Here is a 23,606-nt window from a genome sequence, read left to right on the forward strand (position 1 = left end):
TTTATTTATGAAGTACCAGATGTACAAGAAACTTTTCTTGGTGTAGGTATTAACATACAATTTAATCCACTCAAATCAGGAGAAAATGACCTCTTTGGGTTTGTTTGGATGTTTGGATGCAGAAAGAGTTTGCAGAAGAGGACTTATCTCTCTCAATCAAACATTCGCACCATTGTCTCCCTATCAGTGTCCCCCAGCCCCCTCTGCAGTGTTTGATAAAAGGAAAGGATAAGAGGAAAGTATGAAGTGAATGCAGCACATTACAAGTACATAAAATGTCTTGTACTATATACCAAATCAAACAATGATAAATGTACATGATACAAGTTGGTACATGTACATGATACAGTAGGTACAAGTTGGGTGTACCTAATAAACTAACAACTCCAACAGAGGGTGTTGTGGTGCCTAAATAAGTTTGCATTGGATAGGGAAGAACAGAGACTCTGCTGAGACAAAAAGAACTGTCAAAAATTGGTTGTCACACATTTAACTAGGCTTTGATTTAATGGCTCCTTCATTCCCTCAGAATGGAACCAGTCAGACTAATGCTGTTTAATTCCAGGCTTTGTGATGTCTACAATGCAAATATAGCCATTTTATTTGTTATGTACATTAACCAGTGAACCTACACACGTCTTCTGGGTTGTAATGTTGATAATAGTAGTCTAGTGATACATTTGAATAAAGGAAAAAAAAAATATGGCAACAATTTTGCCTTATAATGCCCTACATGTATCTCTCTGCTGTGAATATTCTTTTAAAAAAAATGCTTTTGCAACCCTATTACAAAACATTAAAACAATACCTCTGACATCAGGCAGCAGATTCAAGACCGTTTGACAAACCAAGAAATCTGCCCCACAAAATGAAATGGTGGTGCATTGAAACTGTTGTTTAACACAGACATTGCAACTATGGCAGCTGAGAAGGTCATTCTTGATGTCCTTCTGGCATATTTTATTGTAAAAAGTGACACTAAAACACAACAAATTTGCCTTCAGTTCTTCAGTACACCAAGCTGCAGCGGCCTCATTTGTAGAGGACTTTGTTAGACTGATGTGTGCACTGCCTTTTTAATAGAGCTGGGTTTACATGTTGCTGCTGATTGGGTACCACCCTGAAACACCCCCAAATGAGAAAACATATCTCAAAGCCTGGTGCACGCCCTTTCACATGGTTTTACTTAAACATGGAACACAACATAGAAATTGTTGCCAAACAGTGCACAACGTTTTGAGATTGAACTTATCCCTAGTCTTGCTTTGTTCTGTTGTGATATACAGGTCTCTCACCAACACAGAGAGCACAACCTGCCTTGCACTTTCTGGGTGGGTAGGATGCCCCCCTTCAATCACACGTGTTATGCCAGGTAAAGAAGTTATCTTTTACTTCTAAAGAAGTAATCTGTTATCTTATGGATGGATGGATAGATAGACAGACAGATAGATGGGCAGTTCAAAAGATGTGTTAGCTGTCTTCACATAACTTTGCCTTCACCCTCCTAATGCTGGTGGTATGTGTTTGGGAGAGTCCTAAGTAGTGGATGGAATTGGGAACCTCTCCCTCCCAGCCAAAAAAAAGAAGATTCCACATCATACATATTCATAGATTTTTTTTTATTGAAAATGTAAATATAAATGTAATATGACACATGTTTGATATATTCAAGCTAAGCACATTTTGCTTCAAAAGGATAACATTATTATGAAACAATGAACTGATCTGTATAAAACTGTATAAACATTTCACAAATGCCTTGGAAACTTTTTAAATAACCCTTCACACTGCATATTTCCCTTTGACACTTCAACGCTCTATAGAGTCTGCTACTCAGAATTGATCAGGCTAAGATCCTATAGAGGAATGCCCACTTTTTTGAATGGCATGTCATGGAAAAGACAGAATTTTGTGCTTTAGAGAAAAAATTCTAAATTCTGAAATTGTTTTAAAGTTGTTTTGGAATTGTTTTTATAATGTAATAAATAAATAAAGTGCTCAAAATATAGCTTGATGTTATAAAAAAAGACATAACTGATTAAAAAATGTCAGAATCACTTAATACACAGTACATTAAAAAGTTATATCTCCTATTCTATTAAAAAAAACATCTAATACAAATAATGCATTTATTGTAACATTTTTTTCCCTTTTTCTCCCATCAGGCTTCAAACAGAGCATAAATATAGTTATGTACAAACCATGAGCCAAGATTATATTTGGCTAGTTCATTATTTCTGTTGGATTTTTGTTGGATGTCTTTACTCCACCAATGCCTTTTCCAGGGACAGAAAAAAATCACAATCAAAGACTACTGGTGCATGTATTCATGTCTTCCATGCCAATTGTAAAACAACTTATGAACAGTTGTCCCTTTAAAATTTAACTACATTTTCAAGTTCAGTTCTTAATGAGTAACACTTTCTTTTCAAGTTATAAAAGTCAATAATTCATCAAATGACTTCTTAACCAGTGCTAGAATGCCCCTTGAAATTCAAGAGAATAAAAACATACAGTATTGTGAAGTTTTACAGTTTCAGTTGAGGCAAGTTTGTGTGAGTGTTTTTTAAGACCACTGGCAGGAACAGTCTGTGGGTTCCTGTATTGAGTAGCTGACCCATGTAGAGTTTCCACTGCAGTAGAGCTGGACTGAGCGGCGTTGAAGGCCCATCTCTCTACAGCACTTACAGAACCGTGCATAAGTGTTGATGTTGTAGTTGTAAATACTTGCTGAAGGACACTTGCCGTCACAGGACACTATGTTCACCTGGAAAAAAGGAAGCATGGTTTGAGAGAGTTAGGCTTTATGTAGCCTTGCAAGCCAGACTGCTGACAAAATACATGATGGTCTCATTTACTAGCTACTCTTGAATAACTTTTAAACGTGATTAATTTAAGTTTTCTAAAAACCGTTTAGCAAAAATATCTTGCTCTGAAATATATGTTACCATGTACAGAGTGTGTAACTGCTCATAAAAGTTTTATTTATAACTTTTTTGTAAGTGTTTACACCCCAAATTTTGATGATCCTAACTTCTTGTGTAAGTTATTTCAAGCTGTACCATCCTTAAACAATCATTTATTATTTTTGAGCAGAGATTTCAACTGTGTAGTCGACCCAACCTTGGATCATTCATCCCTCCATGCTAGATCCAGTTTGGCAATGTCTCAGGTTCTTTCAGATTTCTTAATGGCTAATTCTATAGTAGACCCTTGGAGACTTAACAATCCAGGTGCCAAGATGTTTTCATTTTTCTCAAATCCCCATAAAAGTTATTCTCGGCTTGATTACATGTTCATGGACAGCTCACTTACTCGAAGTGTTACCTCCTCTAATTACCATTCAATCGTTATCTCAGATCACGCTCCTCTCACAGTCAATGTGAAATTGCCCAATTGTCCTCGTGTTTTGCCACAATGGAGATTCAACCCATTATTATTATCTGATTCTTCCTTTAATTCATTTATTTTAGATGACATTGTTATGAACAATAAAAACGACTACTTCAGCTTCTCTTTTATGGGAATCCCTCAAAGCGTTCTTACGAGGACAAATCATTTCTTTCACTGCCCACCTTCTATCAGAACTTAAAAAACTTGATAAACTTTATGCTACAAACCCAACCCCAGTTCTGCAGAAACATTGTTTGAATCTTCAGACTAAATTTGATTTGATCTCGACATCCAGTGTGGAGCGGCTTCATTTACATTCAGGTAGTAATTATTATGAACATGGTAAAAAAGCATCTAGGAATTTGAAGAGACGGGCGGCATCTCGTCTGATTCCCTGTATTAAAGGCCAGAATGACGAGCAATGTTCAGACTCATGCTTCGTCAACAGATCTTTCAAACCGTTTTATTCTGACCTTTATAGATCACAGGCTGTATCTGATGTTGAGATTTCTACTTTTTTAGACGAACTGGCTTTCCCTGTTGTGAACTTATCATTTGCTGATCAGCTTGACTTACCACTGACCCAAAAAGACATCAAAATTTCTATTAAGATCATGCAAAACAACAAAGCACCTTGCCCAGATGGGTTTCCCATGGAATTTTACAAAAAGTTCGCTGTGAAATTAGTGCCGCTTTTATTAGCGGTTTTCAACGAGTCTCTATCAAACTATGACTCCACTATGACCAGACTATGGCATCCATCTCGCTACTCTTGAAAAAAGAGAAGGACCCCACCCAGTGTGGGTCATATAGACCTATATCTCTTTTAAATGCAGATGTAAAAATTTTGTCCAAAGCCCTGGCACTGAGATTGGAGCAGGTACTCCCTAATATTATAATCGTGTGATCAAAATGGCTTTATAAAGGGACGGCAGCTCTATTTCAATATCCGGACACTCTTAAATGCTATTTTCATGGATCACTCCACCTACTCTCCTGAATTGATAATTTCTCTTGATGCAGAAAAAGCATTCAATCATGTTGAATGGAACTACTTGTTTGCTGTTCTACAGAGATTTGGATTTGGAGTGAAATTCATTTCATGGATAAGACTGTTATGTACTGCCCCCCAAGCGAGTGTATACACTAATGAACTTCATTCAGAATATTTTCCATTGACATGGGGCACTAGACAGGGATGTCCCCTCTCACCATTACTCTTTGCCCTAGCCATCGAACCTCTGTCAATCGCTTTAATATCTCTCCCATCTTTTCGGGGTGTTGTCTGCACTGGAGTCGAGTTAAAACTATCGTTATACGCTGATGATTTACTGCTGTATGTCACTGACCTGGTTATTCCCTGAAATCTATGTTTCCAGTCAATACATTATCACTGGATCAATCCAACATACCCTTCAAATTTATCCCAGCAGGTTTTAAGTATTTGGGAATACAAATTTCACATACTTTACCCTCCCTCTTCCACAGCAATTGCATTCCATTACTGAACAAGGTCAAATTGGATCTACAGAGGTGGAAATCTCTTCCTTTATCCCTATTAGGCCAAATTAACACTATAAAGATGAATGTACTGCCTAAATTTTTATTTGTGTTTCAATCTATTCCATTCTATTTACCTAAATCCTTTTAAAAGAGTTAGATCAGCTCTTTATTACTTATATATATTCAGCTCTGCAGACGTTTAGAATGGATGGAGGTCTGTCTCCGCCCAATTTCCTATTTCACTACTGGTCAGCCCATATACAAAAAATGTTGCATTGGCTCTAGTCTTCAAAACTCTTGTGGTGCAAATTAGAAACCGAATCTTTCCTTCTCTCCTCCCCATTTGCACTACTTACCTCACCTCTTCCGCTTAAAGCCTCAAAGTTATCCAGAAACCCCTTAGTACTATCTACAATTCGTATTTGGTCTCAGTTCAGACAGCACTTTAAGTTTACAAGAGGCACACTTGTACACCCTGCGCAAGGCGTCAGTTAATTCAAAGTTTTTTTGTTTTCTTTCAGAATTCACCAATCCAAATCCCAATTGGTTAAATTTTATCCCAACACAATTAGTGATCAGTGTGACAGGTGTTTGATGTCTCCTTGTGACCTGAGGCACATGTTTTTCTACTGTCCCACTTTGCAGAGGTTTTGGTTGAACTACTTTGATATCATGTTGGGTTAGATGTCTGCCCTCTGCTGGCAATCTTTGGCCTTCCTGCCCAATCCTCCACTTTCACCCGAGGTCAGATAGAGATTCTAGCTTTCACATCCTTGATGGCAAGACATCACATTTTGCTTTTGTGGAAATCTTCAAAACCACCCTCTGTTTTATCATGGTTACAAGATGTGATGTATTCTGTCAAATTGGAGAAAATTGCTCACACTCTGAAAGGTAATACTGACTCCTTCTTTTCCAAGTGGAATTATTTTATGTTGTATATTCATTTACTATCAATACTGCCCACCAACTGATTATAAATAAAATAATAGAAAATTAATTAATTAGGTTTATTTTATTATTATTATTTTTTGTTTGTTTGTCTGTCCACATGTATAGATGTTGATATATAGACGTATTTGCCTTTGTATTGTCTTTTGGTCATGTCTGTTGGTGCGTTTGTCTTTGCGTCTCTGGGTGGGTGCTAATGTATATGTTTTGTTTGGCGCAAGCAGATTTTTGTAAATGCAAAATGGGGATTGTGTGGGGTTTTTGGCTTGTTTCCTTGTATTCCTTGTTAACTTGGGAGAAAACGACAAAATACAACAAAATCTAAAGCAAGAACTGGAACATAGTATCAATGTTACCATCTTATTTTTATTGTGATTGTTGCTCCTGCTTTGAAATAAAAAAAAATATATAAAAAAGTTTTATTTAATCCTTGTTTAACTACTGCAGTCACAATGACCCTTATTTGTCATTTGCACACACCATGCCTCAGTTTAGTGCCATACACATTTTTGATAAACACGAAACAGGAGTGAACCAATGAAATGAAAGGATTCAGTAGGCTCTTGTGGCAGTGGTTGTCCTACATAAGATAATTTACCTGGACACAGAATACTTTTTCACATGTAAGCACAGCACTGAGGACCTTGATACTGCTAAATCTGCCAATGATTATCATTTGATTTTAACTGCAAAAGTAGTATTTTTTTAGCTTGTTACATTATGCTTGCCTACAAAGCCAAAAATGGACCAGCCATGAATTATAAGCTGCACTTAATTTTATTGTACTTCACTGTGTATTGTAGTTTATTGTATTGTATTGAATGGCACAGAGTTCTGCGTTCAACTCTTTCTTTTTCTCTCTGTGTCTGCAGTGACATTTTGTTTCTAGCAGTATCTGAGCTCAGGACTGTCTTTTTCTCTAAGCTATTGGTAACTAGCAAAGATACTTTCTCTAGATTGACAAAGCACTTCTTGTAAGTCGCTCTGCATAAGAGTGTCTGCTAAATGCTGTAAATGTAAATGACAAAGGGCAGCCCTGACGGAGTCCAACTCTCACTGGGAACGAGTCTGACTTACTGCCAGCCATGCGAACCAAACTCCTGCTTTGTTTGTACAGGGCCTGAATGGCTCGTAGCAAAGAGCCATGTACTCTGTACTCCCGAAGCACCTCCCACAGAATACCCCGGGGAACACAGTCGAATGCCTTCTCCAGATCCACAAAGCACATGTGGACTGGATGGGCAAACTCCCATGAACCCTCCAGAATCCTGGAGAGGGTGAAGAGTTGGTCCAGTATTCCACGACCAGGGTGGAACCCGCACTGCTCCTCCTGAATCCGAGGTTAGACTATAAGCCGGACTCTCTTCTCCAGTACCCCTGCATAGACCTTACCAGGGAGGCTGAGAAATGTGATTCCCCTGTAGTTGGAACACACCCTCTGGTCCCCCTTTTTAAAAAGAGGCACCTAATAAGAGGTCTAATAAAACATACCAGCCTTGCTTAAAATGTGAACACATCTTTCCAAATTGTAAAAATGTTATTTTTGCTGTGGTCAGTTCGGCCATCTCTGCTTTGGCACAGTATGCAAATCAGTCAAACAATGTTACCACCCCCTGATGATGCCCTACTCGTGCTCATTCATAAATATGAAAGCATAGGAGCCTAGAGTGAGGAGATGACCATACTCACATACTGAGCTAAATACCTTGAGCACCATCTCACAAGGCCTGCTGTCTTTATCAAATAATGTTAAATTTAAAAATGTTAAAATAAAAATAAAAATGTTGTACTGATTAAGTGAGGATTCTCCACAAAGCTGCCGGTGTTGCATCCGATTCACGTTTCCCTTCACATCTCAAACCCTTTGGCAGGCGCACTCAATGAACAGATATCAATGGCAAGCAACACTGTGGAAAGCAGTAGGTTCAGGAAAGGTTAATGTTAAATGGTCATTGTAACCAACTGTGTCAACCATTCATCCATACAGCTTTTCTCAAACTTCTTCCCTGCTTTCCAGTTCCAGAGTTGCTTGCCGTTTCTGTTCAGTGAGTGCGCGCGCCTGAGTGATGCAGTCTGCGACTTTTTTCCATATTGTCATCCTCACCGTCACTTTCTGCCATGACTTTCCATCCTCTTTGCCTAAAGTGTGCAAAAGCAGCTAAGCTTTACTGTGATACATCATGACCTCTTCAAAATGGCTTTATCATACACAGTGCTCAAATCTTAAGACACTAAACAGTAAAAAAATACGGCTTAATTTAGTTCCAGAGTTGCTTGCCGTTGATTTCTGTTCAGTGAGTGCGCGCACATGAGTGATGCAGTCTGCAACCTTTGATGTGAAACTGAATGAAACTTAAGACAGTGTTCAAAGCAATCCACTTTATTCATTCAGAATTCAGCGCATCTAAGAAATCAGCACTCAGGTGATATTGAATACGGACCTGCTGAACAGATAATTATAAGCCTGCTGTCATGGTTTTAGGGAACGTTCTACAATGTTCTGCCATTTGCTACTGATCATTTTCTGGCACTGCGTTAACCAGCTTGAGTCAGTGGCTCACACTGTTAAGGATCAAGATGCACTAGCTGATTAGAAACACTGTCCCTTGTTGAAGATGGGGATGGTAATAAGAGAAAAATCTTCAACCTTGCAAGACCTCTTAGTTGCAAAAGTGCCATCTGTTTTTGGTCTCTCTCCATATTTTCTGATAGCTAATGTACGCTAGCTCTAAAAACACAGCAGCCCAGCCCAGCTTCCCTCACCCCACCTCCAAGCCTGTAGATGACTACAGTGCCCCTCCCATTTTTAAGCATTTTTGAAAGTTGAGCCAGGGGTGAAGTTAACTGAAAATAATGCGATGTAGTTACTTTTTAAGAGTTCCTGAACACTTAAATATACTTGGAAAAACTGAAACATAAGTAGGGACAGACTTCAGTTACATTTTACTTACAAGAATTACAGATGCAAAATTTACTGCAATTAAAGGTTAGATTTCTCTCATATATTCAATGCAACGGACCACAAACACATTTTTTCATTACATTTACCAAGGGTGTCAATAATTAATGGGCTGACTACATGTAAGATCTTATGAAAGACTCATCTGAGTCAAAAAGAAAGAACAATGCCTGGGGTCAACTCACCGGTCTGTTGCTACGGCAGTCATTTTTCCGTATTGTCATCCTCACCGTCACTTTCTGACATGACTTTCCATCCTCCTTGCCTACAGTGTGCAAAAGCAGTTAAGTTATATGAGCCTTACTGTGATACACCATGACCTCTTCAAAATGGCTTTATCATACACAGTGCACAAATCTTAAGACACTAAACAGTAAAAAAAAAGGGTATTATTTTAGTCTAAGATCACATAAGTAGACTGTTTTTAAAGCTAAACAAATTTTGGGAACACTCTATATTGTATCTACCCACATTATTTACTAAGGCACCAGATTCACAGGAGCTTTCTAATATCAAAACTGACCATATCTAAGTATTTAATATGAACATTACACTTTCCCCACTTGGCTGAAAATATTTATCATTAAACTACCCTTTGATATATGATATACGCTATATTTCAAAAAGTATTCACTCATCTGCCTTTACATGCACATGACCTTGAGCGACACACCATTCTTAATCCATAGGGTTTAATATGATGTTGGCCCACCCTTTGCAGCTATAACAGCTTCAGTTCTTCTGGGAAGGCTTTCCACAAGGTTTATGGTAATTTTTGACCATTCTTCCAAAAGGGCATTTGTAAGGTCAGACACTGACGTTGGACGAGAAGGCCTGGCTCACAGTCTCCACTCTAATTCATCCCAAAAGTGTTCTATCGGGTTGAGGTCAGGACTCTCTGCAGGCCAGTCAGGTTATTCCACACCAAACTCACTCATATGGACCTCGCTTTGTGCGCTGGTGCGCAGTCATGTTGGAACAGGAAGGGGCCATTCGCAAACTGTTCCCACAAAGTTGGAAGCATGAAACTGTCCAAAATCTCTTGGTATGCTAATGCATTAAGAATTCCTTTCACTGGAACTAAGGGGACAAGCCCAACTCCTGAAAAACAACCCCACACCATAATCCCCCCCTCCACCAAACTTTACACTTGGCACAATGTAGTCAGACAATTACCGTTCTCCTGGCAACTGCCAACCCAGACTTGCCCAGACGGAGAAGCATGATTCGTCACTCCAGAGAACACGTCTCCACTGCTCTAGAGTCCAGTGGTGGCGCTTTACACCACTGCATTTGACGCTTTTTATTGTCCTTGGTGATGTAAGGCTTGGATGCAGCTGCTCGGCCATGGAAACCCATTCCATGAAACTCTCTATGCACTGTTCTTGAGCTAATCTGCAGGGCACATGAAGTTTGAAGGTCTGTAGTGATTGACTCTGCAGAAAGTTGGCGACCTCTGTGCCCTACTTCAGCATCCGCTGACCCTGCTCTGTCATTTTTCATGACCTACCACTTCATGGCTGAATTGCTGTCGTTCCCAATCGCTTCCACTTTGTTATAATACCACTGACAGTTGACTGTGAAACATTTAGTAGTGAGGACATTTCATGACTGAACTTGTTGCACAGGTGGTGTCCTATCACAGTACCTGTTGGAATTCACTGAGCTCCTGAGAGTGACCCTTCTTTCACAAATGTTTGTAGAAGCATTCTGCAAGCCTAGGTGCTTGGATTTATACACCTGTGGCCATGGAAGTGATTGGAACTCCCGAATTCAATCATTTGGAGGGGTGAGTGAATACTTTTGGCAATATAGTGTATATATCTAATATCAACAAGCAACTACGTTCCACCACCCCCAAGTAAAACAAAAAATGCTACTGATTCTTTAAAGCAATGCTACAGATATCTAATTTAAGCCACTATGGTACAGCTAAAGCTAAAGAGGGAACTACAGCTACAATCTAGGGCTAGCAAGCAGCATAATAGTTTGGGTAATGTGGCAGTTGTCATCCATACTGCAAAACAGCATTTATAAAACAACATCAAAACATTTTAACAAAACATATAGGGTTAGAAAATGGATACTCATTGTGCCATATCACCCAGACTATTACTAGATTCCGGTAACCACTGACTACACACATGCACACAAGCAAACAGGGTAATGATGAGCCCATTCTCTTGGAATCATGCAGTAATTACACAAACATTCACTAACTGGCCACTACCAACAGTACATTGTTGGCAATCAACAATGCACTGCCCAAGAGAGCAAAATGGGGAAAGGTTACAATCATAAAGGCAATATTTTCAGAAAAAGTTCAAAATAGGCTGATATGTTTTTTTATTTCAGTAATGAGTTGTTTTCAAAGCTATTTAATGTCCTGCACTTTAATGGGGAAGTACATTGTTGGGAATCAACAATGGTGATGGAGAGCCTTATTGTCTGGCATGAAGAGCATTGGGTACCTTGTTCACAGTTTGTGCTAATTGTGGGTTTCAGTGTGCTAACAGGGAAGGGGAAGAGTGAGTATCCAGTGCCTGAGGAGATCAGCACAGTTTGTTACAGTTCTTATAGTACAGGAAACTAGCTTACCTGTAGGCACAGCAAAACATTAAAAATGATTTTACTCAGTTTTTACTCTCTTTGTTCTGCATTTCACAAATTTCCATGACTTATTTATTTTACATTATACTTTACAAATTTTTACTCTACAAGCAATGCTGCAAGGACCACAATGGAAAAACTCACCAAACTCAACAGAAAAACAGACTGTATACTTGTGTGTACAGTGTTCAATTAAGGGCAACACATTTTGTGTACTTTTTTATCACTACCAGTGTTTTACCTTATTTATCATAGGAAAGTGGTTCGTTTAAAATGAAGCTTTCACAACTTACGGCTTGGTCTGCACAATTTGTTTTAGTAAAGAAAACGATCAATAAGAAAAATCCTAACAGTTACAATAGGATCATTTTGACCATTGCAACAGGGACACTTCCTGTAAGAGACTTCAAAGAGATTTAGATTTTTAGATATTTAAAATATTACTCTGTATTTATGCCAGGCAGTTATAACAAAAGTAAAATAGTCCTCTGCAATGTAAGTGTTGACTGGTAATAGAACTACCAGAGACGGTTTACTGATACTATAGCGATGCATCTGATCACAGCACCTGAAGTTTCATTTTGAATTTTTGGAACTTAAAAATTAAAAACTAATTTCATCCACTTAAATCACCCCTAAATTCAAAACATAACATTCACTAAAAAAAAAAAACAAAAATAAAATATAATTTTGCTTGCTTAGATTCACAACTATATTATCACAATAAGTTACATTCAAATTCAGATGTTTCTTTACAAATTTTACTGTTACACAGTGTTTTAATTTCATTAGAAATTGCAGTGTCTGTAAATTTTACATCAAAAAACTCAGTAAAATCATTAAATTTTACTTCATGATAAAGCAAATTACTTAAAAACTTGGACTTAAAGTGATAAAGCAGTGAAAATTAGGTTAACATTTCAATGGAGACCGCTGCCAAACTAACTGCCAAAATACAGCCTAACTGAAACAAACACCACAGTGTAATGGCAATACTCACATGTTTTGCAACATCCATCCATGTAGGTCATTACTGTGCCTCCAATCTAGGAAAAGTAAATATCTTAGAAATATCTAACTGTGGACATACAGCAACAGCCAGGAGCACAAGAATGATCTGCATACTCTTGTATGAGACGCAGAATGGAAGTATCATTAGAATGAAAGATGAAAAATTTGAGTGTATGTTTACCTTCATGCATTCTGTCTCATTGAAAGGGGGGCAGCTGTAGGAGTACGAGACCAGTACAGGTCCAGACTGTGTGTCCGTACAGTCGTAACGCATGCAGTCAGACACCCAACTCTTTCCTGGCTGCAAGACATTACACAGAAAAAAATTTGCATGCATCAGTGTTTACATTAAATTTGTGTTGCCAGATGTATCAAAAGTTTAATGCTTAATCCTTTATTCACCACTTTATTCATTACTGTTCCCTTCAGACATGCTGGATGTAACATTTGATTTGTAATGATAAAAATACTTGATAAAAAAAGAACTGAGTAACTGACATTTTGTTTATGAATACAAATATTCTTTTAGGGCCATTTCCTGAAATCAGCCCCAGATAATGCAGAGAATTAACAACCCATGCCAGTATGTAGTATATGGAGAAAACTGGAAATGAAGATTTTTTTAAAACAACTTTACTAGCTATGAACACAAGAGATCTGGAAAGTGTTCATTTCTAGCGACAGTTTACCATGCTCTCCGCATCACCTGGGAATTTGAACTCTTAAAATTAGCTCTGAGGAAGGAGTCGTTTACTGAGCATTTGGAGTGATGAAAATAGTGAGAAGTATTGCGCACACTTATAATACTAAAATATGTTTTTGTTGAAAATTGTACTGTATTTGTCATCTCACAGAAAGCGTCTTACCTTATACAAGACCAGAGACCCGTTGTCACTGTGGTGTACACAAGACACATTCCTACACACTCCACAACAAGCACTCTGGTCTTTAGGAGGAACATAAACCTGATTCTGAGGAACACATCAAACACAATTTGTGAAAACATACCCATATAAACATAGAAAGGATTGTTTTAAAAAAATAATCCATTTATCTCAGCAACTCTTGTGTGCTTGTGCTTGTAAAGGCATCTTATATCATTCGAGTAAAGGCAAGTAAATACAAATACAGCAAAGTTAAAAAGCAGTTGATATCTTGTAAGCCTGTTTAAAAAAAAGGTTTGGTTCCAGTGTCTCCTTGACACCCTCAGCCATCATATGGATTTGTTCAATTCCATTACCAGAACACTTTAACACAATGAAGTACTGCTTAGCCAAACCAGGTTTTGGATGATAACTACAATTAGTACTGAACATGAAGAGCGGTTCAGAAATGGTTCAACAAACACATCATAATTGTATTGATGCTATTTTCTTTTTATTCCAACATTAGTGTTTTTCTGAGTAAATAAATGCTCACTGCCCAGAAAAACAGCTTTCCAAATATAAATGTAACATAAATTCAACGCTTTTACACAGTACTATATGTTTAAGGGTAAAGCCTTTTTTGAATGTTGTTTCGTCTGCTTCACAAATAACGTCTGTTAAATTTGTAAATGTATGAATAATATTTCAATATTTCTGGTCTATTTTCCAATTATGTTTTTCTTAACAATGCAATTTATGTAAATATAAGTGAAAAATAATTTTGATGTTGCTTTGTCTACTTCACAGTTATGTTTTGTGTAAAAAGTGAGACATTTTGGAGGCATAATTTCCAGTCATAGTAATACATAGCAATATAATACAACATTTAACATATGACAAATCTTGAAGAACTGCGGCAGCTTTGTCTTAAATACAATACTAACATTATACCAAGAGTGTCTAGTATTTCTCTCCTTTAATATTACGGTTCAACACAGCTTGAAGTAAAAATACTGTCTGATGAGGACAAATAGACTCTACATATATGTGTTTTTTATTCTATGTGTTATTTAGTCTATGAGTTTTTGCATGCTTTTATTGTGTATGATACAGTGAACATGTGTGTGCTACAAGTACTTACAGGCTGACATTGTGCAGTGCAGTTAGTGCTGGATGCTTGTATGCGGTAGAAGCCAGTGGCAGGGTCTAGAGTGTGTGTGCACCTTGTTGTATAACACACACCTCGGACACTGTGCTCCATAAGAGTCTGTCCTGGCCTCATCACACCTCTCTCTCCATCTACACAAACTGCATCTCTCACTGTATATGAACATAAATGCAAATAAACACATAAAACTTAAATATTCAAACAATTATTAAGGCCAGAATGTATAAATGGTAAAGAGCCTAAAATTGAATCATTATTGATATTTCAAATAATGTTTCTCACCACACTGATATCTTTTGCACCCACACTGGTTCTTAGGATCTGCCAGAAATGCCCGGTCTAACTGCAAACTCTCACCCTTTAACACAGCAACACAGGGAGATTACCCATCAGTAGGGTTAGGGTTAGTAACACATTTTATTGACCCTTAGAAGTTGTAGTTATTAAAGTATAATCTAATGTAATATTATTTATTTCTCACTTCACAAATGGCTATGGGCATAGAGTAATAAACACCTGAATAGTGGGGGTTAAATAGTGGAAAAACGTAGACAAACAAACAAATAGAAAAACTCAGCGCAGCTCACTAAACGGACTTACCAAGGCACATTTAGGACGAGTGATTCTCTCACATGCACACTCTGAAAAAGAACGAGAAGTTTCAGTCTTCAATATTTTTTTAGTTTCCAGTTTACCTTATGCCCAAAATCACATTAGACATTAGACAGCTGTGGCCTACCACATGTCTGCAATGGGCAGCACTGCTCTGGAGTCACGGTTGATATGACAGCCATTCCAGCTGGACAAATGGTCACTGAACATCGGGAAGGCTCACACACTGTGTATACATGCACACACACAAACACACATGCAAAGGACACACATATACAAAAACAGGAGTAAGGGTATTTGCATATTCTGTAGTGCATAAATGTGTACGAGAGACAGAGAAAATGGATGGAACGTGTATGACTCACAGCAGTGGTAAACTGGGCAGCAACGCTCCGTACTGTTTGTGTCCACAGTGAGCAGTTCTCCACTTTCACACTCAGGAACTGCTTCGGAGCATATGTCACACACTGTAGCACACACACACACACACACACACACAAACACACACACACACACACACACACACACGGGTTTGAGATAGTGATGTAGACTTGTCATTGAACTGATTCATTTATTTATTTTACAACAACACCTTGCTATCAAAATAGAGGAGCAGAAGACTTATTAGACTGTATTTTAGATGATAATCTAATAAAAAGCACAACAATTGACACAGCCATTGGTGCATTCACTGTGGACTTCTGATCATGTAGGTCTAGGCATGTACTGAAACAAAAAATGAATATCACGATAATTACCTTGCCTATTTTCATAATTTAAAATAATATCACAAAGTTGTATTAGGAAAAATACTGCATATATAAGATAATACAAGTGTTTTGAATGTCATTTAGAAAAAAAAAAACCCTGATGGCTCTTTATGTAATGGCACAGCACACTTCATTTCTGAAATCTTGTCTTAACAGGCATCATGCCTTTGGTTTTCCCTTTTAAGTGGTAGACCCTCTAGCTAGCACATGAGTATGAAAAGAAAATGTTTACTGTGAACTGTGAAGGTGCTCAGACCAATAATACACTAAATCAACTGCATGGACATCACAAAATGAGAATGTAGTGGGGCCTAGTGGAATCTAACCAGAGCTAATCTGCATATCTAAAAAATCTAGAGTCAAACTGCAATTTGTTTCACTAAAATGCAATGTCTGTATTTCAAAGTGTCTAGGATCACAATATTGGCATGTGTCTGTGTATGTCCTGCTTCTAAGTGTTACGTGTAAGGGGTTAAAGCATAGGGACTGAAATTCATATTGTGTTAACGAAACTCCTGTAACAAGTAAATATCCTGTCAACCCTTTATAGATACTTCTCATACAATTCACAACAACAGCCTGGCTGTTAACACATTCTGAAGCCATGTCTATTTATTAGTCTCAATAACTTGAAGTATCTCTATCATAGAACTATTGAACACTATACACACTGCACTAGGATATGTTAGCTAGCTGTGAGGTTAGCATTTCAAACACTGGGGTTGCTTCTACGTTTTTTTCTTGTTGTTGCCGTCACTGATTCCTCAAGTAATAACAGGAGATTCCCTTGCTATTCCTCTGTTTTTGGCATCTAAGCAGCATAACACCTCTGGGTAAGAGTGTCTCTTTAAGATAAGAGCTCACTGCAAATATGTGCCAGGCAGCAGCTTCCATCAGTGCGTGTGGCTATTAACGTCTGATCCTCACGGCACACAGGAACATCCAGCACACACAGGTCGGGATCACACTCTATGGAGAGAGAGAGTACTGTTACTGCATGTGACTATGAAGGATACAAGAGTATTACAATGAGGCCTTTTCTGGCTGTAGTAGCTAAATTGCATCAAAATTGTCACCCAATAAAAATGACACGTGAGAGGAATGATGCAATCCTCTTGTCTTCGGTTGACAGTTTAGTCTGTGTGTCATTTATTACCATTAAGTCCTGAACTATGACGTAATGTATATGATTAAGTGCTCACTACTTTGTTCTCTTCTCAACTGCATTGCGATTGTATTCTTATTTCAAATAGTTTTTGCTGACAGCACTGCACACTTAAATTATGTATACATTATACATTTAATTACAGTATAATGCATGAATATCATTAATGAACTTCAGTTTTTGCACAGAATGTAGTAAGATGTAGAGCATGGTAAGGATTCCAGGCTGATTTCATGCCATTTTTAGCACGTAATTGCGAGTCATGTGATGTGTAGTGGTACACAGTGATATCGCAATCATATAAAAAAAATAATTAATTATAAATGTTTATGCATCGGCAACAGCAAATATGCACATGAAAAACATCAGATATTGGCATCAGCTGTTTTTTTTAAATGTAAATTCTGTTAACTGGATTAACATGCAAACAGACATGCACAGTTTAGAAGACAGACAGGCAGAGTACCACTACATGCATGTACACTAAAAGACCACTCTTAAGCTCACCGCATGTATATTCTGGACAGCAGGAGTCATGTCTGAAATATGACACCATCTTCTCTCCAAATTTACACTCCAGAGGAACTGCCTCACACATACTCTGATTACACACTAAAACATATCACAGCATTCAGTGTACAGAAAAACAGGAAAATAGGAATATACAGTCCTGTGAAAAAATAAATATATCCCAAGAAATGTTTCATTTCTGCTACATTTCTGGACATATTAGTATTTGACCATCAGCTAAACACTATACACACATAAATGTTACATAAGAGAACAAAAACAAAGGAAATTTTACTTTGTAATAATTTATCTAAAAATATTAACAGAGATATCTTTTTTCTGTTGAAAAAGTAAATATACCCTGTCTTCAGTAACTGTCATTTGGACAGAAACAACTTTTTTAGGTGTTTCTTATAACGTGTCTGTTTAAAAATGTTTACATATCGGTTTTGGCATTGGTAGATAAGTAGATGAAAATTGATAAATATCGGCATTGGTTCAAAATTCTCATGTAACCTCAGCTGTGGCCTGAAACAGATCACTAACGAAGGACTAAGAGGATGACAAGCACATGAAAATGTACACATGAATATATTAAAGAAGGGGCGAGAGAACGACATTATGTTCTGAGACACAAGTCAGACGCCAGTCCCACTGCTGTCTTTTAACGTTTGAAGCATAAACTTCGTCTCCTCTTCAGACCAGTTTTGGTCATGTTGAACATTATGAATTTTTGCTTTGATGCAGACAGACATGCACAGAATGAAGTCTTGATTAATGTACAGTACATGCATGCATGTAAAGTATATGTATGTGTTAGAGATATGTGTAACTGACCACAGACTCTTTGTGGGCAGCAGCTGTTGTCATCTGCAAGGCTAATGCTGATTTCTCCTGCTTTTGTGCAGACCGGCTGAGGGACGTCACTGCAGTTTAACTCTACAGGCACAATGCCATCACTCTCACACTTGTACATGCAGCAGCCATCCACTGATGCCTTCCAAACCTCGCCCACAGCATGTGGTGCTCCGAAACTATCTGTACAGGCTGTAGAAACAATGCAATACTCAGTAACAAGACAGAGAGAGAAAGAGAGAGAGAAGTAAGAACTGTTTATGTGAGTATGGAAAGATAAAAGAGAGATAGAGAAATAGATATGGAGAGAGCAAGATAGAAATGGAGAGAGAGATACAAAGAAAAATATACAAAAAGGAAGAAAGAGGGACAAAGGGGTGGGAATTACGTGACAGAAAACAAGAAAGGGAACAAAGAGATGGGGGAAGGGGCATACCACACTTGTTAGGTGGAATGCAGAGTGTGGAGTAAGGGCGATGAAGAAGAGTTCCCAGTGGACAAACACAGCCCTCAGCCAGGCCTGAGCACTGATCAGCATCATACTCAAACTCCTGACTTGGACATGACGGAGCTGTGCAGGCAGGTAGACATGCCTGGTAGGTCAGTGTCTCAGGGCACAAAAACGCTACAGAGAACACACATTAATAGTCAGAATCAGTAATCACCAAACATACATTTTCCTCCATTCAATATCCTTAAGAGCTTAAATGTTGCTGTTTGAACAAAGCCTTGGATTTTTTCAGGTCCATAGAAAAAAATGTTGTTACAAAAGTCAATGAATGTTCCTTCTGCACCTTGACATATTTCAGAAATTGGACATCATAGGAAGCGTGTTATCATAAATAACATTAAAGCTGAGATTATTTTGCAGGCACAATCTGAAGGTACGAGCCTTCAGAATCTGACCAAATGGGTTGCAAGTCAAATATGTTGCTGAACATACGGCAGTAGTCTGGACTTCTCCATTCAATGCAGATGTTGAACTTATGGCAGGAAGCAACATACGCAGCAAGCGCCACGCAAGGATTATTCACATACTCTGCATCTCGTACCCACACTTCACAGAATGTAGCTGGGGGAACCTGACACAATACACACACAACACACAGTTGTAACATATGTGAGAATTTGAAATTGGTGCACGTGCATACAGTGGCCTCTAATCTAAGGACAGAGAAGTCAAAATTATATAATGTAATTAATATTGGCTTTATACTTAAAATCTCTAAAGCAACTAAAACAGCATGCTTCTACAAATCCATTTCTGTTACCTTGAAACTTTTTATAATCTGCTGACTTAGAATAAAAGCCATAGGGCACATGCTGAAGCAACAGCCTGACTTTTTTTTTTCTTTTCAAGGAAACAAAACAGAGATTAAACTGACAACTGATGGAATATTCCAAGTACTCTGAGGGCAGTATGTGTGTTCAAAAAGCTGTGGGCATTTAAGATTTAATATGTGTATGTGTGGGGATACAAGGTTTAAGATGCTACATACATGGGGATGACAGGCAGTGAAGGTAAGGTTGTTGAGCATGTTGAGGCAGTCGGAGCAGTCACTGGTAGAGCAGTTGACCTCCCTCTTTCTGCTGTGGCTAACATAGCTGGTGGTGTTGGGAACCTGCCAGCTATCAATGAACACAGCTGGATCTTCACTCTCTGCCACAACGGTACCGTTTGACAGGGTCAGATCATTTAGCGGGTTTCCATCACAACAACCTGCAAGAACAGGTGGGGGAAGAGGGGTAGAGAGAGAGAGAGAGAGACAGAGAGAGATGCAATTAAGTTTAGATTTCAATATGAAATATGAAAATTTGTATGTTTCAACTTACAAATTTCAACTTGTATGTAAATAGACAGTACATTCAAAAGGTCCCAGAGTAGAAAGAAAGTTTGTGACTCCACTGGCAGCAACAGCCTGTAGAATCTTTGGACATTGCTATTTCATTTGATGTACTTTTAAGTAGCTGAATTAGAAGGGGTGTCTGCATACTTTGGATATACACCGAACAGGCATGACATTATGACCACCTCCTTGTTTCTATGCTTACTATCCATTTTGTTAGCCCCCTTTTACCCTGTTCTTCAGTGGTCAGGACCACATGGACCCTCACAGAGCAGGTACTATTTGGGTGGAGCATTCTCAGCACTGCAGTAACACTGATGTGGTGGTGGTGTGTTAGTGTGTGTTGTGCTGGTACAAGTGGATCAGACACAGCAGTCCTGCTGGAGTTTTTAAACACCTCACTGTCACTGCTGTACTGAGAATAGTCCACCAACCAAAAATATCCAGCCAACAAACTTCCTGTGGGCAGCATTCTGTGACCACTGATGAAGGACTAGAGGATGACCAACACAAACTGTGCAGCAGCAGATGAGCTGTCGTCTCTGACTTTACATCTACAAGGTGGACTGACAAGGTAGGAGTGTCTAATAGAGTGGAGAGTAAGTGGACACAATGTTTAAAAACTCCTGTAGCACTGCTGTGTCTCATCCACTTGCACCAGCACAACACACACTAGCACACCACCACCACGTCAATGTTGCTGCGTCTGTGCTGCACTCTGTTAACCCTGTAATCTGTGATCTTCACAGAACTAACTCTCATGCTGTACAACACTGTGCAAACCTCACACTCATGATCTGACCCTCCTGATGCTGTTGCTGCTACATAAACTAAAACTAATCTAATTAACCATTGCTCTGCCCATCCATTCATCCATCCATCCATTTTCTAAGCCACTTCTCCGTCAGGGTCGTGGGGGGGTGCTGGAGCCTATCCCAGCAGTCTTCGGGCGGAAGGCAGGATACACCCTGGACAGGTCGCCAGTCCATCGCAGGGCAGACATACAGAGACAGACAGTCACTCACACACTCACACCCAGGGGCAATTTAGCATGTCCAATTGGCCTGACTGCATGTATTTGGACTGTAGGAGGAAACCGGAGAACCCGGAGGAACCCATGCAGACACAGGGAGAACATGCAAACTCCACACAGAGAGGACCCCGGTCACCCGGCCAGGGAATCGAACCCAGGCCCTCCTCGCTCTGCCCGTTTTTCCCTTTTTGTATTATAATATTTTATGCTAATACTGTTTACTATCCGGTGTTGACCAGAGGAGGATGGGTTCCCTTTTTAAGTCTTGGTTGCTCTCAAGGTTTTTTTCTCTTGCTCTTCTTTGCCACTGCTGCCATTGGCTTGCTCATGGGGGCTCGGACCCGGATTTTTCTGTAAAGCTGCTTTGTTACAACATCTGTTGTAAAAAGTGCTGTATAAATAAACTTTGACTTAACTTGACTAAATGTAGAACTACAAAGTGTCCATTTTATCAGCTCCACATACTATATTGGTGCAATGAGCATAGAAACAAGAACGATGTATAGTGATTTACTATATATCACTTACTCAATGTTGGCTTTAGTGACATCACAAAAAACAACAAATTCAAAATGGATTGCTTTTGCAATCTAGTTTACATATATGAACTGTATGGACAGGGGAGTAAACCATTTATTTTGAAACTTAAAAAATTTTGCACAATACATAACTTGTACTTTGAAAAAATAAACAGTTTTCCAAGATCCACTCTTAAATAATGCAGAGATTTTTTGAGTATTCATACCGCATAGCCCCATAGTAGAGAGCTTGTTGGTGTAGGTCTCCGTCTCAATCACCATCATGCCTGTGCTGTGGAACCACTGGATCTTTATACCGGCAGGACTCCGGATTAGATACATGTTTCCTGTATCTAGTACCTCAAATCCGTATTTCTTAAACCGCGGCTTTGCATACCTAGAGTTTACGTACAACTGTGAAATGAGAGAGATTCTTTCATCAGTTATGTGTAGCATATAACAAGAATGTAAAATATGATGATAGATTAAAAACACATAGGTAAGCATACAGTACTGTGGAAAAGTCATGAAGTCATGGACTACCTTTCATTCATTAAATTTCAAGTCAAAATAGCCATTAAGTAAAAGTTATAAATTTTTCATTGCCATGAAAAAAAGTGGGAACCACTGAATAGAAAACAGCACACTTTTCCATATTTAGTATGTCCACTTTTATTACAGCTTCCTTGCTTTCAGTCTTTCAAAAAATCTGCAGTGATATTGTTCCACTGTTTCAAAGTTCAGCGAGTAAAAAGTGGTTGCATTTTCTGTTTCTCATGATCCAAGCTAACTCAAACTAAACTCAGTTAAAGCTAAATTGAATGATGAAGTCTGGGCTGCTTATTGAACAAGTACAACCATGCTGCAACAAATTTATAGGCTGTAAGCATATTGTATTTCTATATAATTTCTATACAATTATAGAAAGAACTACCAAACCACACCAAGAACAAAATTGGCTTTGAACAGAAACAGGAACATCTTTATTTTCTAAGGCTTAAGCAAGCTCTCTGTAGTGATAACAATGTACATGCCATGTTAAAACTAGAGCATATTTATCTTAACTGTAAGCAGCTTTTCTGGGGTGTTACCATAACAATAACTTATCAGCAACAATAACTGTGCTTTATAAACTGGAAGTTAAGTGCTACTTTTTTAATCCCACAAACTGGGAAATTCCACCTCCGCATTTAACCCATCCGTGAAGTGAAACACCACATACACACTAGTGAATACACTTGCCTAGAGCAGTGGGCAGCCCTATCCACGGCACCGGGGGAGCAATTGGGGATTAGGTGTCATGCTCAAGGACACCTCAGTCATGGACTGTCGGCACTGGGGATCGAACCAGCAACCTTCCGGTTACAGGGCCAGTTCCCTAACCTCCAGCCCATGACTGCCCCATAGTACATCTTGAGAGCCACTTTGCATGGCCACACACTCTAAGCTCCTGATGGCAGTATGGTCTTTGGTGGATGCCACAATATGAATGTGCTCTACTTTCAAGTCTGTCAAATGAATTTTTAAAAGAACAGACAGGCAAGACATACTCACACGTCTCTGTAGGCGATTAATGAGCACCTGGTTGGATTCATGCGTAATGTTCAGAGCTGCCAGGCAGAGGTTAGTGAAGTTCCACACAAACTAAGGAGAAAAAAAACAAAAATAAGAGAAGTCATATACAAGCATGAAAAAGAGACAACTATTTAAGACACTATCTACATGCAGAAATTAACAAAATTAAGTGCAAGTGCATATAATATACACTAGGTCCTTAGTCCAAGCCTCATTTTTAAATTATGCCATTACAGCTGAACCACAGGATTAATGGCTAT

At 38.6% G+C, this 23,606-nt stretch overlaps 1 protein-coding gene across 1 annotated transcript in view; it reads right to left on the reverse strand.

The window, feature by feature from the left end:
* Positions 1–1,657: 1,657 nt before the first annotated feature.
* Positions 1,658–23,606, reverse strand: part of otog (otogelin) — a 77,971-nt gene continuing 56,022 nt past the window's right edge. Inside the window, exons 39-57 of the mRNA XM_017709613.2 lie at positions 23,326–23,415; positions 21,999–22,185; positions 19,873–20,093; positions 19,317–19,455; positions 18,810–18,998; positions 18,356–18,565; positions 17,516–17,620; positions 16,708–16,812; positions 15,439–15,540; positions 15,201–15,299; positions 15,062–15,102; positions 14,744–14,819; positions 14,435–14,613; positions 13,294–13,398; positions 12,609–12,728; positions 12,417–12,462; positions 11,278–11,349; positions 8,992–9,071; positions 1,658–2,767 (exon numbers count right to left, since the gene is read on the reverse strand). Coding sequence (XP_017565102.2) covers positions 2,567–2,767; positions 8,992–9,071; positions 11,278–11,349; positions 12,417–12,462; positions 12,609–12,728; positions 13,294–13,398; positions 14,435–14,613; positions 14,744–14,819; positions 15,062–15,102; positions 15,201–15,299; positions 15,439–15,540; positions 16,708–16,812; positions 17,516–17,620; positions 18,356–18,565; positions 18,810–18,998; positions 19,317–19,455; positions 19,873–20,093; positions 21,999–22,185; positions 23,326–23,415 — 2,367 coding nt within the window. The 3' untranslated portion in view covers positions 1,658–2,566. The remainder of the gene's footprint in view (positions 2,768–8,991; positions 9,072–11,277; positions 11,350–12,416; positions 12,463–12,608; positions 12,729–13,293; positions 13,399–14,434; positions 14,614–14,743; positions 14,820–15,061; positions 15,103–15,200; positions 15,300–15,438; positions 15,541–16,707; positions 16,813–17,515; positions 17,621–18,355; positions 18,566–18,809; positions 18,999–19,316; positions 19,456–19,872; positions 20,094–21,998; positions 22,186–23,325; positions 23,416–23,606) is intronic.

The sequence above is a fragment of the Pygocentrus nattereri genome, chromosome 25 (assembly GCF_015220715.1).
Source record: "Pygocentrus nattereri isolate fPygNat1 chromosome 25, fPygNat1.pri, whole genome shotgun sequence".
In the NCBI taxonomy this organism is placed as follows: Eukaryota; Metazoa; Chordata; class Actinopteri; order Characiformes; family Serrasalmidae; genus Pygocentrus; species Pygocentrus nattereri.